At 46.0% G+C, this 22940-nt stretch overlaps 7 protein-coding genes across 7 annotated transcripts; 3 read left to right on the top strand and 4 right to left on the bottom strand.

Moving 5' to 3' along the window:
* Nucleotides 1-37: 37 nt before the first annotated feature.
* Nucleotides 38-2338, bottom strand: GLAREA_02888 (uncharacterized protein; the record flags this gene model as incomplete). Its single annotated transcript, XM_008087973.1, has 1 exon — nucleotides 38-2338. One exon carries the CDS (start codon nucleotides 2336-2338, stop codon nucleotides 38-40), a length of 2301 nt encoding a protein of 766 aa, XP_008086164.1.
* Nucleotides 2339-4293: 1955 nt separating this feature from the next.
* On the top strand, nucleotides 4294-6286 carry GLAREA_02887 (uncharacterized protein; the record flags this gene model as incomplete). The annotated part of the gene is made up of 2 exons (XM_008087972.1): nucleotides 4294-4318; nucleotides 4626-6286. The coding sequence occupies 2 exons, from the start codon at nucleotides 4294-4296 to the stop codon at nucleotides 6284-6286; spliced, it is 1686 nt and encodes a 561-aa protein (XP_008086163.1).
* A 516-nt stretch (nucleotides 6287-6802) lies between these two features.
* On the bottom strand, nucleotides 6803-8784 carry GLAREA_02886 (2,3-Bisphosphoglycerate-independent phosphoglycerate mutase, substrate-binding; the record flags this gene model as incomplete). The annotated part of the gene is made up of 5 exons (XM_008087971.1): nucleotides 6803-7013; nucleotides 7062-7659; nucleotides 7709-8081; nucleotides 8135-8487; nucleotides 8757-8784. 5 exons carry the CDS (start codon nucleotides 8782-8784, stop codon nucleotides 6803-6805), a joined length of 1563 nt encoding a protein of 520 aa, XP_008086162.1.
* Nucleotides 8785-9269: 485 nt separating this feature from the next.
* Nucleotides 9270-9665, top strand: GLAREA_02885 (uncharacterized protein; the record flags this gene model as incomplete). The annotated part of the gene is made up of 1 exon (XM_008087970.1): nucleotides 9270-9665. The coding sequence occupies one exon, from the start codon at nucleotides 9270-9272 to the stop codon at nucleotides 9663-9665; it is 396 nt and encodes a 131-aa protein (XP_008086161.1).
* Nucleotides 9666-10150: 485 nt separating this feature from the next.
* Nucleotides 10151-11441, bottom strand: GLAREA_02884 (uncharacterized protein; the record flags this gene model as incomplete). Its single annotated transcript, XM_008087969.1, has 4 exons — nucleotides 10151-10351; nucleotides 10400-11095; nucleotides 11141-11301; nucleotides 11348-11441. 4 exons carry the CDS (start codon nucleotides 11439-11441, stop codon nucleotides 10151-10153), a joined length of 1152 nt encoding a protein of 383 aa, XP_008086160.1.
* Nucleotides 11442-12326: 885 nt separating this feature from the next.
* GLAREA_02883 (NADH-ubiquinone oxidoreductase 213 kDa subunit) lies at nucleotides 12327-13070 on the bottom strand (the record flags this gene model as incomplete). The annotated part of the gene is made up of 4 exons (XM_008087968.1): nucleotides 12327-12418; nucleotides 12468-12662; nucleotides 12713-12832; nucleotides 12890-13070. The coding sequence occupies 4 exons, from the start codon at nucleotides 13068-13070 to the stop codon at nucleotides 12327-12329; spliced, it is 588 nt and encodes a 195-aa protein (XP_008086159.1).
* Nucleotides 13071-13644: 574 nt separating this feature from the next.
* On the top strand, nucleotides 13645-17845 carry GLAREA_02882 (Cysteine proteinase; the record flags this gene model as incomplete). Its single annotated transcript, XM_008087967.1, has 5 exons — nucleotides 13645-13675; nucleotides 13759-14558; nucleotides 14695-15420; nucleotides 15487-16033; nucleotides 16080-17845. The coding sequence occupies 5 exons, from the start codon at nucleotides 13645-13647 to the stop codon at nucleotides 17843-17845; spliced, it is 3870 nt and encodes a 1289-aa protein (XP_008086158.1).
* Between the last annotated feature and the right edge of the window lie 5095 nt (nucleotides 17846-22940).

The following is a 22940-nucleotide window of genomic DNA, read 5'->3' as shown; positions in this document are numbered from 1 at the left end:
GTCTTACGGTAAGGGCTAATAAGCTCATCAACCACTACTACATTGCTGTGCCGACACGATTTTTGTTTTCCCGACCACTGTCGACGCTGAGAGGGCTGACATCACCAGCACCAACGCCCATTCGGCCAAAATCTTGACTACCTCCGTTGCTGCTCACATTCCCTCTCATACTTGTATTCGTGCTTCCAGGGCCAAGATCCGGTCCAGGATCACCCCAGGCATCAAGGCTGGAAACTCCGCTGCTGTACTTGCTTTCATAAGTACCAGTATTTGAGTTTCTAGATGCATCTGCTTGTGATACTACACGTGGTTGGCCATAACCAGATGGATCTTGAGTGCGCAGATTGCTGGTTGTCAGAGGAGGAAGACGCGCGTTGCTCCCTCTGACATTAGATATGCTTGCTCCTCGGGGACGTCCGGATGCCCGTGGATTAGGAGGTCCGGAATTTGGCGGTTGCCAGAGTTCCGGACGCTCGAGGTCAAATGGATCAGATCGGCCTTTCCCTTTACGGACATTGGCCGAAAACGAGGAGAAGACAGTATCACGGTAGCTATCGTGACTTGGGGCAATACTGGAGGGATATCTGGAGACGGGCTCGCCAGATGGTGGTCTGGTATTGGCAACGAGTAATGCTCCGCCAGCGTCTAGGGATTGCCCACGGGATCGTCTAACGTCAGCGACATAAGTGTTCTGTTTGGCCATTGATGGCTGTGGTGTAGATACAGGTTCTCCAAATGGATACTTGGGCTGAACGATTGGATCCGTGAATGGGTTTGAATTGGGGGCAGGCGCTTTGACGGGGTCCGCAAAGACATCTTTCATGGTCGAGAAACTTAGACCCAAACTTCCAAGCGGTGGAAGGGATGAGTTCGATTGAGTTTTCCCCAGGTTGGCACGTCGACGTTCGGATTCTAATTGAAGTTCTCTATCATCCATCCCTAGAAGCTGTGAAAAGTCAGGTTGAGGATTCGACTGAGTTTGCTTCTGGCTACCAGTACGAGCGCCTGCAAAGGGATCGAAAGGCTTGCTCGCCTTTCGCAACCCAATTTTCTGAGCAGCGCCGTCCCGAATTCGGGAAATCCAATTGGTAAAACGATCCTTTGCGGCGAGCTTGTTGGTACTTCCAGAAAGCATCGAGTTGTTACGGGAGTGTTGTGGGATAGGGCCATCCAAGAATTGAGAGTTTCCTCGGTTCAAGTTCACACTAGGACTTGCACTCCGATTTCTGATAACCTTTGCTTTGATCGTGGCGCCTATTCCTACTACTTTCGACGTGAATGCAGCAGCGGAAATTTTTATATGACTTCCTTGAGTCCGATTCGTCATATCTGGGTCCCATTTCTCGTCAAACTGAGCAGGCCGCTGTGATTTCTCATCTCTGTAGAAATCGTTTTGGGCGCCAGAATCCATTGGTGTCAGTAAAGAATCCCTTCTAGCTCTCCTTTTCTTCAAGAAGAAGAACAACAGCGCTATTCCGGCAATGAACCCCATGGCTCCCAAAAGACCACCCACCAATGGCGCAGCTGATGCTTTAGGGTTTGACGAGATTCCACCGTCTGTAGCGGAAGCCTCAGTTCCAGGTACAGAATTCGAACTCGATGTAGGTAGAGATAGTTCAAGAGAACTCAGCCCGGTCTTACTAGCTTGTTCTGTGGAGAAAGTAGTAGGAGAAGGGGTTACATTTGACCGAAGGTCGCTCTGAAGCTGCGCTAAAGGAGTACCAAAAGATGTCGTCGGAGTTGTAGATTTTGACGCAGTACTTTCAGAACTAATCACAGGTCTTGGGGTTAAGTTCGCGAGTGGGACAGAGCTCGATATTGATAGGGGCTTCGTGGTCGCAGAGCTGAGTTCAGGGGCGCTCGTGGTAACAGGTACAGCGATGGGCGACACGACAGAGGTAGGGCTCTCCACGGGAGTTAGTGAAGTTGGAGAAGGGATCGGTGTTGAAGATGGAGGGGCCGCGGCTACAGAAGTGGATGAAGAAGTCTTAGCAGCTCCTGGAGGTGGCGGTGGTGCCGGTGCTGAGAGAAGTGGCCCAGGCGGAGGTGAAGATGGAGGAGATGGTGGGTTTGGTGGAGTTGGTGGTGATGGGGGAGAAGGTGCACTTGTCGGAACTGCAACTGGCGGCACTACTGGCGGTGGTTGAATTGCTGTCGTTTCTGCTGCTGGCGGCGGCGTGCTCGTGGTTGTATCTGCCGCTGCTGTCGTGGTGACCGCTGCAGCACTTGAAGCCGCTCCTCCTCCTCCCCCTCCTCCGCCTCCTATTGATCGTGGAACGGCTGTACATTGTTTTCCAGCTACATTGGTGATGAAATTACCTGCCGGCAGGTTCGCCATAATGAAGGTAAAGGCGCGTGCAAGGCGCACAAATAAAGAGAACGTCAACCGTCAAGGCGAGGTTCTGTAGATAAGGCGTCAAGCCATAGATCAAATCACCGTCCTAGAATCCCTCAACGTCCTCGTCGTCGTAGGCGGCATAGTTCGACGATGGGATGTTTGCGAAAGTGCGAAAGCCAGTATCGGTATGGAAGGACAGAAGGAATAGTGTGGAGTGATGGGAGAAACGAGCATCTCCATACCTCAAACGCTAGACGTCCAAGTGGGACATGATCTGAATGGGATTCCTTGGTGGAGGACAGAACGGGAGTCTGAGAGGGCGGACTGTCGTTGGCCATTGAAGATGGACCGAGTTTGGTGATGGAGGGGTCGAGTTTCAAGCCCCTGCGATACCCTGCGCGGGAGACCGGTGATGGCCTTCTGAGACGACTTTGACGCTGCGCACGATCAATCCAGCTTGGAACTTTAAGGTTTTTGTGTGGCACTGCCGCACTGGCGGTGACTGTCAACTTGGAATGTTCTTGGAGAGGGCTGTTCCGAAGACCAGAATATCATGATCAAGCGCCATGATGTGGAAGAAGATATTTGGATTTGGAAAGAGATGAGGTAGAAAGAGGAAGGGAAGCGAAAGAGGAAAGCGATTCGAGCAAAGAAAGTATACGCTTCTTCTCTCGCCAATAGGCAGTCATTCAAACCTGTCGATCGTGAATTCGTAATACTGTAGCAATGAGATCCATCACATTCGCCTGGGTGAGCGGTTGAAGAATAAATGATGTTTCCATGATGAAGTCGGGATGTCCAGTCAAATGGCCGTTGTGCCTTTGACGGTCCGTCCTCGCTTGTCAAAGCGGCAAAGGCTTCACCAATGGAAACCGGTAGAAGGAGCAAAACAGCGGGGACGATCTCCCGGAGAAGGATCACCGACAAACGGGGAAACACTGGCGGATCCATAGGTCTTAGTCCCAGGACAGCGGTACTTGAAGATACTTGCAAACGCCACAGCTCGCACATACAGAATCATGTTCTTCTGATGTATTTTGTACATGGCTTGTCTTGTCTAGATTGCTACTAGGTCTATGCTTCACGGTCTTCGGATTTTGTTAGAGATATATCATGTCATCTGAGCCAAGTCTCGTCGTTTTCAAAACTCCTACACGTCCGGAGTAAGCGAATGTAATCAGTGATTCAGAGCCAGAGCATAGAAATACTTTGTGCCTTTAAAGATAAAGCCTGTTCAGAGAATACGCGTGGTGCAGACAGAGTTGCGAGAAAACGTACTTGCCCTATTTGATGGATGGAAATATAATGTTGATAGTTTACTCGAGTAATGTAATAGGAATTGCTATCTCTACCTACCTACTGTAGTAGGTCATTTAGCTAAACCAGCAGATAGGCGATAAGTTCAGCAGCTGTGGGGTAAGATACAGCAAAGCGGCCAGCAACCACCAACCATTAGATGTTGATGTTGGGACTAATCTACAATAACATTATGAATAGTCTAACGCTGCCAATTACAAGATATTGAACACATCGAATGAATCTTCAGGTCAAAAGACAACAATGTAGTATCATTTGTATATCGCGTTCATAACTCTTCACGCCAACTCAGTTCGTATGAAGATTATTCCCAACTCGCCAACAATCACCCCTGTAACTTCTGGCGGACGTGCATTAAACCCGCGCCTTTTATGACACGACAAACCTTAATGCGAAGCCACTCCAAACCACAACACCACAAAGTCCAGCCGCAATCGTTTCGACCGATAGAGACGAGCTCTAAAGGGAGCAAAGGTCATTCAAAAGTATCATTTCACCAAAGCATCATTGATAGAGTCGCTACAGTAGAGTCGATAGCATGGACTCATAATAACATCGTCTGAGCTTTCAACCTCCAATTCTCGCAACATCAGAGACTACCGGCCGGTGCAGTACCTAGACTCGTATAGGGGTTAGTCATGTTTGCAACGATACCCAGCGCTTGTAAGCTCTCCACGATGTTTCTTCTCATCACACCAATCTACATAAAGCGCAGAGCCTGGCAACCAAGAGCATCCTCGTTTGGCAGCGACTCGTCCCTCTCACCGCTAAGGCATGGTTGATAGACAGCAAAATTATGCCTTCAGATATTCATCAGACGGGCCTCGCCATCTCAAGCACAATGTCTTTCATTTTTGCACGTTAAACGTTTCATATATTCTGTACTTCTTATGTCATATGGACCAAACTCGCATTGGCATCTAGGCTTTGGTCGAGGATCGTTTCTGGGTACCACTCACACACTTCGTAGTTCAACCTTCCTCGTCGACACCAACGGCCACGCCACGAAAACTTCCTCCTCAGACGCCTGTGAGGTTTCCACAATGCGCACCTACTGCAGATGAAAAGCCAAGAGGATCGTCAAATGGACTGCAGAAACCGTTGGTCCCCTTGCTCCAGACGATTCAAAGACCAGCAGACATCAAGCTCGATCACTTCGAGGCACTCGGTCTCCACGTGATATCAGATTCAAAACCAGAAGATATCATCCCTGAGCCTAGCTATTTGCCACCGATCAAGGCATGGAACGCTATTGAATCAGACAATCTACAAGAAGCAAACGACGCGACAAGGAGACCCCTTTGCAATGGTAACATCTCTCCAGGCGTTCAGACCTACCGAGAGCGTCAAGATGAGCTGAGGATAGACAACACGGCAGCTTTCCGTAGCATCCGACGCATCCCACCACCAACTGGGGAATCTGCAGCACGGCTGGGTCATGCATTTGAGTTCTTCAAGAACCTGGAATTCTTCTCGGGCTTTTGGGACGACACGTCGTTGCCGCCGAGGAAGGAAGAGCCAGAAGCGACATCATCTGAAAACCCTCTCCCCTCATCCGAAGATGGAGAAAAGGGAACAGATGAAATCGACCTCTTCTCAAAAGAGGATCCAGTCCCAGCTCATCTTTCCACTCATCAACGCACCGGCAACGGCGCCCAACTCCCCCCAGAATACCGTCAACACCTCCTAACCTCCTTCGTCAAACTCGTCGCCTACGACTTTGGTTGCAACGTCTCTCTCCCCCGCAGCGAACCCCGTCTCTACCTCACCCCACCCTCCCCCTCCAAACCAACATCCCACTTCAACTCCTCCGCAACCTTCATCTTCCGCACTCCCACCGACCGCTCCTCCGCCCGCGGCGGCATCGTAGAAGGACCCGTCGCCTCCATCTCCTGCCGCACCAGCACCGTCTTCGCAACCGAAGCCGAATCCCGTCTCGATCTCGCCCGCGAAGTCGTCGCCGTCCTCCTCACAGCCCAACATCGCTCCCGCTCAGGCCGAACCGAAAAGCGCTTCGGCGAGAACGCCTGGTGGGCGACCAAACCGCGCTGGGGAGGCGGGCCCGGCGGACCCATCGGCCGCGAAGCTGAGAAATCCGACGAGCCATCATCTACCACCAAGTTAGCCAGCGCCGTCGAAGAAGCCACGCCCCCGGCAGTCTCCGAGCCCCTCCGCTCCATCGCCGCCGAAACAAAACGCATGTTCGGCATCAACGCCTCGCTCCCGGGTAAGCGTGCGAAAAGGTTGAAGGAGGGGAACATGCAAATCTACGAGAACTACCGCAAGATGCTGCCGCCGTCCGCGACATGGGACCGGCGCACGCGGTACATGCCGATTGGTAAACCAGTACCTAGCCAGGGCTACGATGATATCTTTTTGGTGTCGGCGATTAACCATCACGTTTCCATTATCCGCGTGAGGGTTCCGGAGGCGTTGTTGGAGGTGCTTGAGGGTGGGACGAGGGAGTGGGAGAGGGTTGTGATGTGGAGGAGTAAATGGTATGATTTGTTTTTGGCGGAGGAGAGGGTGGAGGCCATGCAGATTGTTTGGGGGATGATGGCTTATCAGATGAGGAAGATTGAGGGTCCTGCTGTGGAGGCGGGCGAGGGGGAGAAGATGGATACGACTTGATGAAGAGTTGTTTTGGGATAAGGGTTGGATTAGATATTTTGTCGAACTTGTTAGAACTTGGACATACACTACGTAAGAAATTAGAAGATATATTAAGGCTTTCAAGTCATTTGGACTGTCTTTCCACCATTTTTCGTGCTGTGATCGGTACCTTAACACTTGGCAGGCAGTTCAGGTTTTAGACGCAATAAAAGGCTACGGGGCATGCCGCTTATAATTTACTCTATTGATTCATATACCAACTCACCCATTCCATTCATCAGTGCTTTTCTATACCTAGACCCGTCTACCCAATTCAATCCTTACACCTTACCACTCTCCCAACTCCATCTACGCTTCAGTCATTTACAAGCTCGGTCGTCAGTCGTGAATCTATTCGTCATGCGCACGCTTTTTACCTGCAGCCAGCCAAAATTTAGCTTCATTAATTTATAAATGGCAGATGCAAAAGAGTCAAGGGGTCATAAATTCAAAACAGTGAAAAGATTCGCATAATGCAAGACTAGGTAGGGTATTCTAACTTTTCACCAGGAGACTCTTTCCAGTCATCTCCTCTGGTTGCTTAAGGCCCATTGCCTCGAGAATCGTCGGTGCGACATCACCAAGGACACCATCAGTCTTCTTTAATGACCAGCCTTTTGGTGCATTAGCCATGACAAATGGAACTTTGTTAGTCGTGTGGGAGGTCTTTGGTTTTCCATCCTCGAATTTCATTTCTTCGGCATTTCTGTAAATGTCAGTGTGTGTACTAGAACAGAATCAGGAAGAGATTTACCCGTGATCTGAGGTGATAAAGAGCAAGTAACCCTCCTTCTTGCAAGTCTCGTAGATCTCACCAATTCCCTTATCGGTGGTGGCGACACCAACAATAGCAGCCTCATAAACACCGGTGTGACCAACCATATCTGGAGGAGCAAAGTTGTTCATGACGAAAGGGAATTTACCCTCCGCGATACGCTTGGAGACCTGCTTAGCAACACCCATTGCACTCATTTCTGGTGCTAGATCGTATGTCGCAACGCTCTTATTCGATGGTACTAAATCTTGAGATTCATCTCTAGTCTCGAGAGGGAAAGACTTCTCAACACCACCATTGAAAAAGAAGGTTACGTGAGCATATTTCTCGGTTTCAGCGACGTGTACTTGCTCAACGCCTTGTTCACCCAAGGTCTCAGCAAGAACATTACCCATGTGTTGTGGCTTGAAAGCAATTGGGAATGGGTAGTCCAGCTTGTATTGTGTCATAGTAGTGAGCGTAATGTTCTTTGGGTAGGCGAAGTCCTCGAGAGGAGAGCGATCAGCGTCACCGAGCAATTGAGTAATTTCCCGCACGCGATCTGATCGATAGTTGAAGAAGAATACTTGGTCACCCTCTGTGAAAATCGTTAGTTCCTCAATCAAAAAATTGTTCGATAAACTTACCGCTGATACGGGCTTCCTTTCCACCAATGATAATTGGCTTCAAGAACTCATCGTTCTCACCCTTCTCATAGCGCTCCTTAATTGTCTTTACTGGGTCACTGCTCTCCTCGCCGTCTCCAATGCACAAAGCATTGAGACCAACTTCAACTCGTTCCCATCGCTTGTCACGGTCCATAGCATAATATCTCCCTGTGACAGAGGCGATTTCACCAATGCCAATCTGCTTTATTTGGTCAAGGAGGCCCTGCATATACCCAGCACCAGATTTTGGGTCGGTATCACGCCCGTCACCAAAGAAGTGAATGAATACTTTTGGAACTCCGACTTCTTTGGCAAGCTTGAGAAGTGCGTAAAGATGATCTTGCTTGGCATGCTGAGATATGTGTTAGTCTGGCAAATTTCCAATCTGAGGTAAACTCCACTCACCACACCACCATCAGAGATCAGTCCGCACAAGTGAAGACGACCATTGCCGGATTTAGCATCGTTGAAAACCTTCATGATAACCTCATTCTTGTTGAGTTCATTGTTTTTGATAGTCTGATCAATGCGCACAACATCTTGCCAAACAACTCTACCGGCACCAATGTTCAAATGCCCAACCTCAGAGTTTCCCATTAGACCTTCTGGTAACCCAACAGCAAGAGAGGAGGCTTCAAGCTCAGTGTATCCATCTGCATTTTTGGCAAAAGCATCCATCACCGGTGTTTCAGCGGCAGCAATTGCGTCGCCATTTTTGGGAGAAGACTCCGACGGAATTCCCCAACCGTCAATAACAACTACGCCATACCATCACCGTTAGCCATGCCAACTCCAGATACAAGAGAACAAAAAGAAAGGCGAGTATGTAGTCTGTCTTCTTCTTCGCGTTCGACGGGTATCTTATGATTTTCGCTCTCGGGGATTCGGGTGTGCGATAATTGAGCGCCATTGCCAATTGAAAGAGCAACCACAAGGACGAAATTGTGCGACATAGGGAAAAGATAGTAGTCGTGTCTATTGTGTGCTTTGATTGCGGAAGGGGAGATAAAGGATACGTGGAACGTACTTAAGCAGGCTTTATTATCCACGGTCATTTTGGCGAATCTGAGTTAGGCTGTGTCAGCTATGCTTGCGCTTTATTCACTGTGAAGATGAATTTCGGGGAAAGAAAAAGCTAGTACTTACTCACAAGAGGTGACTCTTGGGTAAAAATATACTAAGGTGTAAGGAAATCTATAAATGAGGGATTTCTTAGGACGAAAGACAGCTGAAACGAATTTGTTTGACGCAGGTAGACTCTGTTGAGGTGGGGGTTTTCCAAGCTTGCCCCTCCAAAAGCAATCAATCGCCCCGATAAGGCTACACCACAGGGCACTAGCACGACTAGCCTTGAAGCATCAACCCTTGCTCCCGCAGTCGACATTTCGATGTGACTCCAACAACGAAGAACAATTCAAAAAGCAACTTCAGCATTACAAGATATATCATCGACTGTATGACTGAGTCCGGCATCGCATCACAGAGCTCGCTTGGCCAGACTTCAGATATATTCTAGAGGCTTGAGGATAGTTCATTCAATATGGCGACCCCTCCTCAATTCGCACCACCCTCGACTGCATCTCTGGAAATCGACACACTTCCCGTTCTCTATGCCCTCCTCTCACGACTCCAGCCACCCGCCTCCTCAGGTGCCGCCGGCTCCCCACCAGCCGCGACACCTTCCATTAACACACCCTCACTCGCGGATCCAACGGCCCCCTTGAGGTTAAAGGACATCCCCATTGCAACTGATGGCGTAAAACATAAGCTACAGAAGGCGCGGAAGGAAGTGAAGGGGTTCCCAGACGTGGAAAGGACCATCGCGGAGCAGGAGGAGGAAATCAGAGAATTGCAGGAGAAGATCAGGGAGCAGAAAGAGGTCTTGAGAGGACTGGCAGATGTGGGTAACGCCGTCAAAACAGAGAAGGAGAAGTAATCTGGTGGTTACAAAGATCTTTGATATTTCAATGGAATAGAATCATCCGGCTAAGCGAATTGGATTAAGGGGACGGCCCACAAGTCTAGACTGTTGCTCTTGGTGGATTGGTGACGGTGAGGGAACAAGACAATGTGGAGCACCGCCATGCTGAAAGCTACTGAGCTAGCTGGCAGAGATATCGCTTCGCAGCCACAGAGCACCAGGACATAGGCATGGAAGTCGCGATCCTGAATACCGGGTAGGCCCGCGTAGCATAATATACAGAGGTGATCGAATTCTAGGACTGGCTACGTCGAGTACTGTCCCTACGACAGGAAATGGCTATAAGTACACAACGTATTCATTGTCAGAAAGCAAAGGGGAACTATTTCGGATTCCATTGGAGCAGCCAGGACGGAGATCTGGATCAGCCACGGCTCAAATTTACAATACGATGTATGAAAAGCTAAACTATCATCAGACTATTCATTGTCTTACTCCTCTTAATAAGCATTAATTCCGATCTTTTTTAAGATATCCTCAAGACCAACGCCTGGTCCGCCCGGAACGACATCTGTCCAAATATTTTCTCCGAGTCTTTTTTCCTCTGGCAAAACACTCCAATTAGGGCTATGTTCCATTTTGAGCCATTTAAAGTCATCAACTTGATCCCACTGGTTCGTCGATTCCACTGTACTGTCTCCCTGGTTTCTGATTAGCGTAGGCAAAGAGATATCGGAGGTCAGACCGACCTGGCTTTTGGGGATAGGAGAGAATCGAACATTGGAACAGTCTTCAATAATTGGCCGACTGGTGCATTGAAGATAAATATCTACATTTTTGCAATCATGCATCCGAACCTGCCGCGAATTGACCACAATGATACTATCCACGACGTTGGTAATATGTGCCGCTCCAGCAACATTACCAGCTATGATTAGGGATTGCCTGATATTCTTCAAAGCCAAGCCGGCGAAAGGAGCTCCATTAGCTGTAGGAACAGACATATCTACTATACATCTCTTCAATGCCGTCAAGCTACCTGAAGCAGTCGCACGTGATGCTGAAGATGGTAGGATGATATGGAGTCCAGTGTGGCCAGATATATTAACATTGGAAGCTTGGGAAAAGCTGGGCTTCCTTATTGGTCCACCAGGGCCAGCTGCTCCCAATTCTTGGTTGTAATTCTTTGAAAATGCAGGCAGTTCTCCCACTACATCTCTGGGTTCGCCAGGTGGTGTCTGGAGGCTGGCTGGTGTTGTGGCCATGGACGAGTCATTAGAAGACAAAAACTTGGTTTTCAATCGATTTTGTTGACTGGCAAGCTCTGCTGCGTCGCCAATGGACACTGCAGAACCATTTTTCTGTGAAGTTTTGAACGCAAATTTCGGTTTAGGATCAAATTTTGCACGAGTTTCTTGGAGTTTCTCCACAAGTCCCTTGATAGCCTAAAATTGTCAGTCTGGCTCATTAGGCGGCGCGATCTCTGTTACCTGTGAATAGATCCGTTGGTCATATGGAGGTACGAAACCTGTTAAATCTGCGACATCGTCCGACAGCCTAGATATTCGGGCGTTGAGATGATCCACTGCATCTTTTCTCTCACCACCAACTATAGCATGCGACTCTAGCTGCCCGATCTGTTCTTGAATTTCTAAATAGTGTCAGTACGGTTATAATGAGGCAAGCTTTTGATCTACCTATGCAAGCTTCCTGGAAGTACTTATAGAATCGTTCTTTGACATCGGACTGTGGTCCACCGCGGTCGAATTCCTTGGTCACGCCAGTTGCCATCTTGCTTGAACACTTAATGCAAACACTACAGTTTAATTTGAGGCTAGATATTGATGTTCCGTTCCCTAGTGGATTTTTATTGTATCTGAGTATTCCCAGTAAGACGAGGATGGAAGTTCAAATCTATAGCTCAATATTCTGTTGATGTCTCGATTGCTTTTCGCTGCAGTGAATATACTATCCGCACTAGGGATTCTGGTGTTTAAGACTCAATGTTCGAGAGCGCCACTATCTCTGCACGTCAAGATATTTAGTACATCAACTCTAAGTGTCATCAAAACTAGATATCAGAGACTGGTGGGGGTGGGGTCAGCCTAAGAAAATTGCGGGGTAGAAACCCGGTTCCTCTCGTGGATGCTCAAATATTTAGCACGTGATTTATTTACAGGCATGCCAAGCCACGCCTAGGTAGGTACGATAACTTTGCAGCATAGTGGAATTAAGCTGTCCATCGCGGTTAGTTCTTCCTAATACAGAGGTTCTTTAGAAATGCGTGTAGCTAAGACTGTCCATACCCAACTTCTTTGGCAACTCGATATCCAACAGCGTAAATAGGTATTTGGTTGGGACTGAGACAAGCTGGAAGAGCTTTTAGCAGTCTTACAAGAAAAATGCCGAACAAAATCACTCTGGAGGCCGATGAGAAACAACGGCCACATAGCAACTTGAGCATGAGGAGCTTATTTGTGGTCTGCGAAATCTGTCGTTTTCAAAATGTCCAAAAGTCCCTCGCATATGTCCCCAGCCAGTACGGTTGGGATTGGGATCAAAAGCAACTCGAAACTGATCCGTGCAAGTATAGAATACTCGATACGTATGAGTTACTAGACCATAGCCGGGACATATCCATATGTACAATACAATTCAAAAGAGCAGTCGCGCCATCTAGCTATGCGTAGACTTCGCTGGTACATCGATTCCGTAGTTCTCCTTAATTCTCTGCTGCCTCCGCTCGTCGTATCCTGGGGCGTAAATTCCTAGGCTATGTTTTAGAAATTGAGCTACCAAAAGTCGGCTGATGCTTACCTCTTCCCTCCCCTAATTGTGCAATCGTTTCGTCTAGTGGGATGCGTCTATTCTTTCTCAGGTACTCCTTGTGCTCAAATTCATCCCTCTCCTTGTTCTTCTTTGGGCCGGTCAAAGCTCCACCAGTGTAGTCGAACGCGCCCATTAGAACGGAAGTCATCACACTGAGACCTAGTACTTGTGGAATAGAGCGAGCTATACGCTCGTTAGCCAACCTTTGCGTTGGTTCGAGGGGTGTGTATTACATCTTAGGCCCATCACTGCACCTGCAACCAATCCTCCAATTGCTGGGTTATAACTGTCGTCCTTTTCTCGTAGATTGGCAGCGGCATCCATCGTAAACTGGTACGCGCCGCCAATGGCAGCTGGTAACAAGTTAGCTTTCCTCTACCAGAACATCTACCAACAGCGAAGAGCCCTACCGAAATATGTAATTGTTCCTCCACCCCTTGTGATAACTGACCATGCTCCAACATTGGTCTTGGCTAAGCTGTTCTGAATGGCAGCAAAGCAAAGACCTCCTGCGCCAGTGGCAGCGCCCGAGTAGGTCGCATTCTTCAGCGAATCCTTTGGATGGAAGTGATGGTCCTCATCGGCCGCCATTTTTATTTCGGTAACGGCGGGTTCTCAATTCTGTTTGTGATGGATTGATTCCTATTTTGAGGACGTTGGTCGGTGGAGGTCGGAGCTTGACGACGAAGCTCCGAGCGTTTGTTGACCTAAGCGGACTGATTGGAGCTCTATCTGGGCCTTGCGACAACTACGAGTACAGGTGCTTACTTTTAGGGTGCCTATGAAGGCAACTGCGTCGTACACAAACGCGAATGAGTGTACATGAATATACCAAATCTTGAATTCTAATGGTCTCGTTTGTGCTCAAGTCTAGCCTCGTTTGGGCCTTGAATCAACCTTTGAACTCTTGTTATTTTGCAGCGCCACGTTACACGAGCAATAAAGTATCATTCGCCAACGCCCAGGTAACTTCAAGTTTCGCAAACGCATTTACGACACCGCTCTAGCCAACGCATAGTCCCTGTTTTCGTGATTCACGGCCAGCTAGCTTGAGCAGACTTCAGTACAGCTAGGAACGATTTCGACTTTTTAAAGGCAGTAGAAAGTGTGGCACGCTCGGGCACAACATTTGGGAGAAGACGTTCGCTGCAGGTCTGAGAACAGAATGGGGGAACGTCGTCTGCCCTTTGGCCCAGGTTGGTATCCTTTGCACCTCCAGCTATGCTCTTCTTGGTCTTTGCTACCACGTAAAACAATCCAACTGACCCCGTGGCTCTAGGAAAAACATCTCCCCGCCTCATCAAAGACTTGCTAGATTACGACCCGCGAAAACGAGAACACCGTGGAGGCAAGAACTTGTTGGCAGATCAAGCAGAGAAGGAAATTGACGATGAAACAACATTCGTCAGACGTGGGGAGAACGACTGCCGGCACAAGCTGAAGAAGATCCCAGAGCGATCTGTACACCCTCAGACGAATGATGTGCCACCGGACGCTTCCAGTACCTACGTGGTATCTACCTTTTGCGATGACTGTCATTTCTATTTCGATCTGATAGTCGACTACACTGGTTGGAAGGAGGGGCAAACGCCCTGCAAGCTATCAGATCCTAAGAACCCGCTACATCACTTTCAACTTGTCGAGACGATATATGCAAAGGACCAACCATCACGGTTGTCAAAACCCAGAACCAAGTACAACCCTATCATCGAAGAGCATCATTTCTGTTGTTCGCAAAAGAATTGCCCCATCCATGTTCAAATAAACATTTCCACCCCGAGACTAAGCATAAATCTACTAGCACCAATATTAGATAGCCACAAAGTGCGGGAGCGAGGACTCAGAGAGATACATCATGAACCAACTAGATATGAAGATCTGTCACCAGTCACGCCTTTCCAAGCTCTAGGGTTCCTGAGACAATATGTCAGTGATGCGAAAGCCGCGCAGCAAGGGCCAACAATCCCGAAAAGAATTGCAAAGCGAAACAAGAAATTCGCATTGTCCTTTGGGGCTGAATGTGAAGACCTGTTCGAGTATTTGGAATTTACGACGATAAAAGAAGAGCCGGATGTTGAAGTGAGTTGATAGTCCCCCATAAGGCCTGATTTATGTTGTCAAAAACGGCATTGAGTAAACCAAAAGTCATCAAGTTTGATTTTTTATCTTGGCCTGTCTATCATCAGTGTCATATTCACTAACACTGTTGTTCAAGGGAGGCGAGCCAAATTACTTCTGGCAACAACCAAAAATAACCGAAGAGACTAGACCTTTCTTCGATGATATAACAACGGAAATCAGCCTCCAGCTTCTATTACGACCACTTCCCGAGAAGGCAGTCTCAAAAACTGCTTTCAACTTCGTTCCTGTACCTGCCGAGCGTTTTATTCAGATTGTTCTTGGTTATCTCGATTACCCTACAAGATCGCGTATCATCAATCTTGACCCCGACGAACCAGACCACCCACACTATATCAGCTTAGGTGCTGATCGTGATTTTCGAGACGATTATTTGATATGGGCCTATGATAGACAGTGTGCTTGTGATCCCGATAACGTACCTTATTATCTTGATTGCCTGTCGTCTATTGCAAATGGTCGGGAAAGTTCTGACCTTCAGACGAAAGTTGTGATGATAACCTCTTCTGGTGAATATGGCTTAAAAGCAATACATGATGCATATAGGTTTTTCGGCTTATATCCAGATACAAACGAGGGAGATGATCACATTATTGGTGTCTACAAGTCAAGAATCGAATCAGCACCCCGGCAGAAGGAAGAAGCGAGAAACTCTCTTTTGGCAATTGCAAAGGCAAGAGACTCTGAAAAGATCAGGGCTGTGGCAAATGATAGGGCCATGACTCTGGAGGAAGCATTGGAATTTTTTGATGCTCCAGCAAACATTGATTCTGACAGTCTTGAGGCCGTAGCTGTTTCGATGGTGAGATTTCTCTACCATGCCTAAAACGCTTTTTGTTTTCTTCTGATACAGTGCTAACGAACCCAGTCATTTGATGGCGATACGTCAAAGGTTGCCCGCGCCCTGAGAGTTGTTGCAAACGCTCGCGCGGACCCTATTCTTCAGCGAGCAGCTATGAACTTAGAGACTGGAAATACGGGATCAACGCTAGATGTCGGCGATGCATACAAGCGACTACAAATAGCCGTGCGTCATGTACCAGATGAGACGGTCCTCTCTTACTACACGTCGTTACTTCAAGATGCTGGTCAAGGCTCTAAGGATAGCTACGCTGAAGCGCTAAGAGTCATTGCAATTGACCGCGGAAGCAACTTTTTACTCTCAAAACTCGATGATCCGAACGCAGTTGTTCCTTCGGAGCCAAGTACAGCCAATCAACCGGTTGGACTTGACAACATCGGTAATACATGTTACCTAAACAGTCTTCTCCAGTATTACTACACTGTAAAACCTGTGCGAAATGTGGTAATGGATTTTCAGAACCATCGAATGGCCTTAAACGATGAAGACATCAAGAAAAAGAGGGTTGGAGGCAGAATTGTGGCGAAGTCGGAAGTCATCAAAGCCCAGAAGTGTAAGTTACAATCCATCGGCGGGAAACTAAGCTAATTGCATTTCAGTCGTGGATGAGCTACATAGACTCTTCGAAAACCTCAAGACAGCTTCAACGCATTCGGTGAAACCCACTCGCGAGCTTGCCGAATTGACGATATTTAGTTCTGCCGCCGAAGCTAACTTTCGGAGAGCTTCAATAAGCAGCCCAAGTGGACCACCAAATCTTGCGTCCATCCTGAACAGCCCAGTGTATGGGCCGCAGTTACCTCCACCACCAATACCGCCGCCACCAGTACCAGTTGAAGATGACATTGAAATGATTGATCATCCTGTCGACAAGGTTATCGACGATGACAGTAGCGAAACTACGCTAGTTGATTTGCCAGAACTACTGCCTTCTTATGAAGATTCTGTTTCCCAAGCGGAGCCGAAGTCGTTGAGAGCTGATAAGAAGAATCTCGAGCAAGTAGGATTGGATGAAGACGCTGTTATGGTTGACGGCGACCACGCAATTGGAGAGACAACTAAGTTCAAGCCTCCTCCTGAAAAGCAGCCCCCTTTACCTCCGCGAAATAAAGCAGGGCTGGTCATCCAGACTAACGACAATAAAACCTCAATATCCGACGACGAATTGTGGAAGTTTGGATCGCAACAGGACGTCACAGAAGTTATTGGCAATGTCAATTTTAGGTTACTATGCGCCTTGAAGCCAACCAGTATCGATGAGCAATCAGGCGAACAGATGGATATTGTTAGAGATACTTTATACGGCGCAAACGCAGTCTATTTGCAAAAAGCATCCACACTCGAGAAGAAGGTAGAAGCATGGGCTAATCTAATTGTTTTCCCGGCACCACAGGGGCCCCGCGACATCTACGAAGCGCTCGACGTGGTGTTCGACGAGCAGATGGTGGAAATCGACAATACCACAGCAGCACAACACGCTTCGATCAGCCAACTCCCCCCAATCATCCACATTCAAATCCAACGAACGGCATTTGATCCCGTTCGACAAGTTGCATCTAAGAATCGCAATGCTGTCGTCTTCCCCGAAACAATTTATCTCGACAGATACATGGACTCTTCTGACCCGTCTTCAACCCTCATGCGACGTCGCCGTGAAACCTGGAAATGGAAATCGCAACTCCGCATCTTAGAAGCCAGGGAAGCAGCGCTAAACACTACGATCGCCGACGTTTCCGTCAAAGATGCCTTGATCGCTACGAAAGATTATGTGTCGAAACTTTTGGAAGAGGAGATTGATGGGGTTCTGGTAGATGCCGCTCTTTCTGATTCCTTGGATGAGAGGACGATGGAAGTTAGCGAGGAGCTCGAGAGTATCCAAACCGAAATATCCGACTTAAAGAAGAAACTCAACGAACAGTTCACGGATATGAGAGAACAGGAGTATAAATTACAAGCCGTATTCATTCATCGTGGTGAGGCAGGTGGAGGTCATTACTGGGTCTACATCTACGATTTCGATAATGATATCTGGCGCGAATACAATGATGAGTACGTCACCGAAGTCAAAGACCGTCGACGCATCTTTGAAGACCTAGGCACTTCCAGCGGGACCCCTTACTATCTTGCGTATGTACGGAGCGCGGATCGTAATGAGCTCGTGGAAGCAGTCTGTAGAGAGGTTCCCGAGTCGCGGAATGTTGAGATGGTGGATGTTAGTGGGGAGGAGGAGCAGGCCCTTATTGAGCTGGATGATGAGGAGGGTGAGAGACATGTTGAGCATGTCAGGCCGAGACCGATTAGGCCGAAACCGGTGCAGGGGTGGCAGGATACAGAGAGTCTGGATGCTAATGGGAGAAAATGGTGAGGGAGTGGCGTGTGTAGTGTAGATTTTGCGGTTGCAAGCGTTTATATAGGTAAACGAGAGTGGAGGTCGAATGTCTAATTAGTCGTTGTCTTTCACGTGGGTTTGAGTCCTGTATATGTGTATGTGTGAAGTGAGAGCTAGTAATTGTTATGCCTTAGAGAATGAAAGAATGATTATCATGGATCCCTACTGGTGTCGAAGATATCAAAATTACATCACTTGTAAAAGGCACATATAAAGTCTGTTACCATAATTTCCTTCCTATAAGGGATCAACTGAGAATGTTTAGGGCAAAGGGTATTGGTTACTATTATAGTTATACCAAGGGTGCTAAACAAGCTTGTTCAACTTCATTACCATCTTAGTGTTTTTCGGGGTATGTCAGTTTCGTACTTAGGCTAGAGGAAAAGAATGAATAGAAGGTGTAAGATAAGAAAAGGCAATTTTGATAGAGTAAGAGTAAAGTGAAACCCGGTCTTTAAATTGAGATAGATAGCTGCTTGGAAACGTGAAATATTTGCACTATATAGATTAGTATAATCAAGACGACTCCGAGACGGGGAGTGAATCTTGGTGATTGGATGTATATATCCCCATAGTTTGTGGCAAGGCAAAAATGGTCTTTTGCAGATACCGAGGCATACATTATAACAGCGACTGAGCAATCGAATATGCGTACCATTTAGAGCACAGGATCTTCGCATGCAACTACGTTTGCCAGTTATACAGTGGATAAAGGCACATGTCGGACACTTATAGCTTATCGGCTTTTTCAACATACAATAAAGATTATGAATCTGCTGCCAATTCCTTCTTTGCTGTCGATTTAACTAGTAGTACACATAAACCTACAGATTCAGTAACACAAATTTTGATTACGCTTTAATACAAACGTGATAGTCTGCACCAATTTTGATTCCAAAGCTTTCTAATGTCTAATATAACGTGTCTGAAATGAGTCGTCATCTAATGGTACTAGTTATAGTGATCGGCTGGTGTTGCTGGCGTAGACTTTATGACGTTAGAGAGTTTTTAAGCAGAGCTGCGTATGTGGAATTTAGGTTGAGTGGATACGGTCGTTGACTTTCTTATGAATTAAGTGTCATGCTTGTGCAGTTCTCTGGTAAAAAGGATTTTAAGTGTACATTTTTAAGGTTTATGAAAACGACCTACAAAAAGCGATGGAGAAGCACAATCTGCTTGCTCAGTCCCTGCCCAGTCTGTCGAGAATTCCTCTATGTCAGATTCCACTATCTCAGTCTTCTTATTGAAACCCCAGTTATAGATCAAAATTTAGATTCGGGCACAAAGCTGAACGATCTTAAAGCACCTATGTTTTTCTACTATTTGCAGAGTTTTGGAAATCCAACTTCAAATAAGAAAGTTGCTGTCTATTCTATCCTTGCCACCAAATCTATAGCTTCTCCTTAAAGTCGAGATATTAGAATTCGGAACAATTTAACAAATTGTTCAACCACCACTAAGGATATAACTCTAGAGCGTCGTAAGCTCGAATACAAAGCGCTTGGGTTTAGTTGCCATTTGAGAATCGCTCTAGTGTAAATGATGGAGGGCTGATGATATGGGTTTAGTTCTGGTAGAGGTGGAGTGTTATATAGGAGAGTGTATTTAGAATTTCACTAAGGTCATTATAGTCTTTGTCTTTTATATAGGCGTGATTTTAGTGCTTGTGTTTGTTTAATAGAGTAAGACCTACTAATGGCAATTTAGTCTCTCGGAAGCCGAAGCAGTCAACGTACGTTCTAGTGGATTTCAAAAGGAAAAAAATAGTTACACTAAGGCTTCTATTATAGAAAGGCATATTTGAATATCCACCTTTATGTATTTACTTTTACAGAACAGATCAGTAAGCAAAGCTCTTTCTGACTAGTCTCTGTTTAACATTAGTCATTTCTCTATTTAGCATCGATATTTCGAATCAAAATTCAAGGTAAAACTAAAGAGCTTTGAAAGCTGAAAGTGCACACATTCAACTATTAACCTCCTGTAGACCGTAAATCTGAAAATAATTATGCCAGAAGAAGCACTCAAATACATCGCTACTTACGTCCACGAAAAAGAGTGGTTTCTCCCTCAGTCGCTAGCGTCTACCGAAGAGATCCATTGTACCGGGAAGGTACAGAAGAATACACCGGGACTGGGATATAAGCAGAAGATTTTAAACGGCCATGAAGACTCTACTACCGATTTCTGCTTCGTCACCGAAGCTATATCTCTTACACACAATTTCTGAAGCCTCGAACACAAACCCCAAAAACCCTACAACTAAGCACGTTAGAAAAGACTTCTACAGAGCACAACATTGACTCTTGCCCGTGTCAAACATTAAGCGCATTGAAATGTTTGTTTTCTAGTGGCGGTAATGGTAGGTGGTGGTGATAGTAGTAGTAGTAGGCTAATGTTAATAGTTTTATGTTTTTATAGGGTAGAGGAAGTTATATGCTAGAAGGTTTATTAAACTTAAACCAGGTGAGTGTAGCTATTACGTTATGTTTAATATAAATTTTAATGTGTTATTATATACGTACAATAAAGCCAGAGTTACTAGTTACGAGGAGGGGGCATTTAAATCATTTATATTTCTACAGCTTACAAGAAAAACACAAACCTATCATAACAATTATACTGTTCTAAGTAGCATTTATAAATATACCTTTACTTCCACAGATTATAGAACCGACATACAACAAGTGATGGAGCCGCTCAGTCGACCCGCTTTCTCTTAGTCTCCGTCTTAGTTCCTTCTTAACACCTAGTCATCTTATTCAAATATATAATACGAAGCCGATAAACCTAGAACTCCAAAACCTCTTACCTCTACCAAGCTCCCTAACAAAATCCAAATCCAGATACAACATTGCCGCCGAATTTTCTTTCACCGCCGATCGCGTAACCTCACCTCAAAATTTATTTGGTCTTGGTCTTTTTTTTACCACCGGTCTTGTAACTTCACCTCGAAGTCATGTCACAACAATCGAAGATTCATTCTTAGTTTCCTTGGGAGTAGGCACGACGTTTATTGCTTCGCGCTCCGATACTTTATATTCCTCCAAAGAGTTAGACTTGTTGACGTCTTCGTCGCCTCTCATGTCAGGTGTCTTAGGCTCGTGTAGATTGTTATATGTTAACTTAGTTAATGCCAATGTGTAGTGTTTTGCAGTAGTCGAGGAGGCGCGAAGCGCGGATGTTGTAAGAATACTTAATTAGCTAACAAAGGATTCTTTAATAGTTTAGTATATCACTTCTCTAAATCTCCCCACTACCCGCTCTTAAAAAAGGCAGATATATATATCTATTTAGATTAAAGTTTATAGTAGAAGTGTCTTGTCGGAAGTACAAGATTTTCGGTCGGGGTAAAGGGAAGGGGGGTAGTGTTAAGAAGTTAGGAGTAAAACCTTAAGGAGGTCTTTAAATCTATAACTCGCATTTATTAAATATGACTTTGCTCCCGATTCTATTATTATCACCGATTTAACAACCTCTCCTCAACTTCCGACACTAAACACCCCACTACAACTATAATATCCACCTACAAGTAGTGATAAATATCTCCTACCCCGTTCTAAACACCTAGCTTCTTAACATTTGATAAACAGTATACAAATCGAATCCTCCTCGGCTGTTGGTTTTGGTTGTTGTTCCTGGGCTTCACTTTGTGATGCTGGAACTTTATATACCGGAGTGTGTAAGATTGGATGGAGTTGATGGATTCAAGGATTCGACTTATCCACGATGCTAGGCATATGTGTTAATGGTATTTGTAATAGAGTCGATCGGAAGTAGAAGGAGGCTTTGAGATATATTCTGGCGGGGTTTAAAAGGAAGGAATTACTATACCAAGAATTATCTTGCAAAAAGACATTTATATAACCGCAACTATAGATTGCAAAGTAACTGTACAGCAAATGTATTATCATCACGACTGCGCTCTCTCTCTATCTCGCTCTTCTCCACCCTATTCACAAAACATCAAACAAAAACCTATCCTTCATTCCCAAATTTCCCCCGAGGTCACTATAAACAACATCCATACTCCCCCCCACCAACCATTTAACCTCATGTCCAAGTTGCTACCGAATTCCTTTTCACTCCCCATGAACTAGGAACGAACAAAGCCGCGAATTCAAAACTTGGGACAATCGGCAAATTCAGTACTGGACAACTACTTGAAATCCAACTCTAGAGTGTCTTAGCGTCGACAATAAGTGTGTAGGTGTAAGACTTTACTGGTTTGATAGTGTGCTAATGCGATAACTTAGTGGATATAGAGGATTTATAGGCTAGAGTGTACTGCTGAAGCCGCTTCCTTAAAGTTTCGTCGTCGTAGCGATACTTTCTACATATACGAAACTGTAAAGGCGAGGTTTTCTTAGAAAATACAATCAAGTGTTTTCAAACCCACGAATTTCGCATTCATCCTTAGAAAGTACCGTTTATATACTCCCACAAACCACGAAAATCATATACACCAGAGTGGGCAGATCTACTAGAGGACCAAGCAAGACTCCTCTGTCGAACAAACAAGTAGCCCCCGACTGACGGAGGTAAACAAAAGCTATTCAAGCTTAAATACCATATCGCAAGCATCCATTCCTTTGGGAAACACATTAAAACTCAAACTACAAAAACAACCTTGCTGCCGATTCCATTTTCACTACCGATTCTCAATATTACTAAATCCACTAAATTACAAACAAATACAAGTTACATTAACTAATCTCACACTTAATCACACTATCTCAACCCCTAAATCATTTTTAACCCAAAAATATTGAGTCCTACTTCGCTACCACCACCAAAAAAACTCGTTCATCAACTTTGTATACAGTTAGATTATGACGATGGAAGTTTATATATCAGCGTATTCAAAAATCGGCTGCATTCGCGTATTCAAAAACCTAGCGTGGTTATGATACTTTGCATCTGTCGTATGTGAAAACTTCTGCTTATAAAAATCTCGAGGGGGATGAACCACTTCGTAACAAGATTCGAACGCGCTTTGAGAAAAAGAAAAAAACTTTAACCTGACTTTACTCCTCAAAAGGCGATTTATCCATCTACCCCAATAAACTCC

The sequence above is a fragment of the Glarea lozoyensis genome, assembly GCF_000409485.1.
Source record: "Glarea lozoyensis ATCC 20868 chromosome Unknown GLAREA6, whole genome shotgun sequence".
NCBI classification, from domain to species: Eukaryota; Fungi; Ascomycota; class Leotiomycetes; order Helotiales; family Helotiaceae; genus Glarea; species Glarea lozoyensis.
The sequence above is the reverse complement of the archived record's forward strand: the minus strand, read 5'-3'. Positions and strand labels throughout refer to the sequence as shown.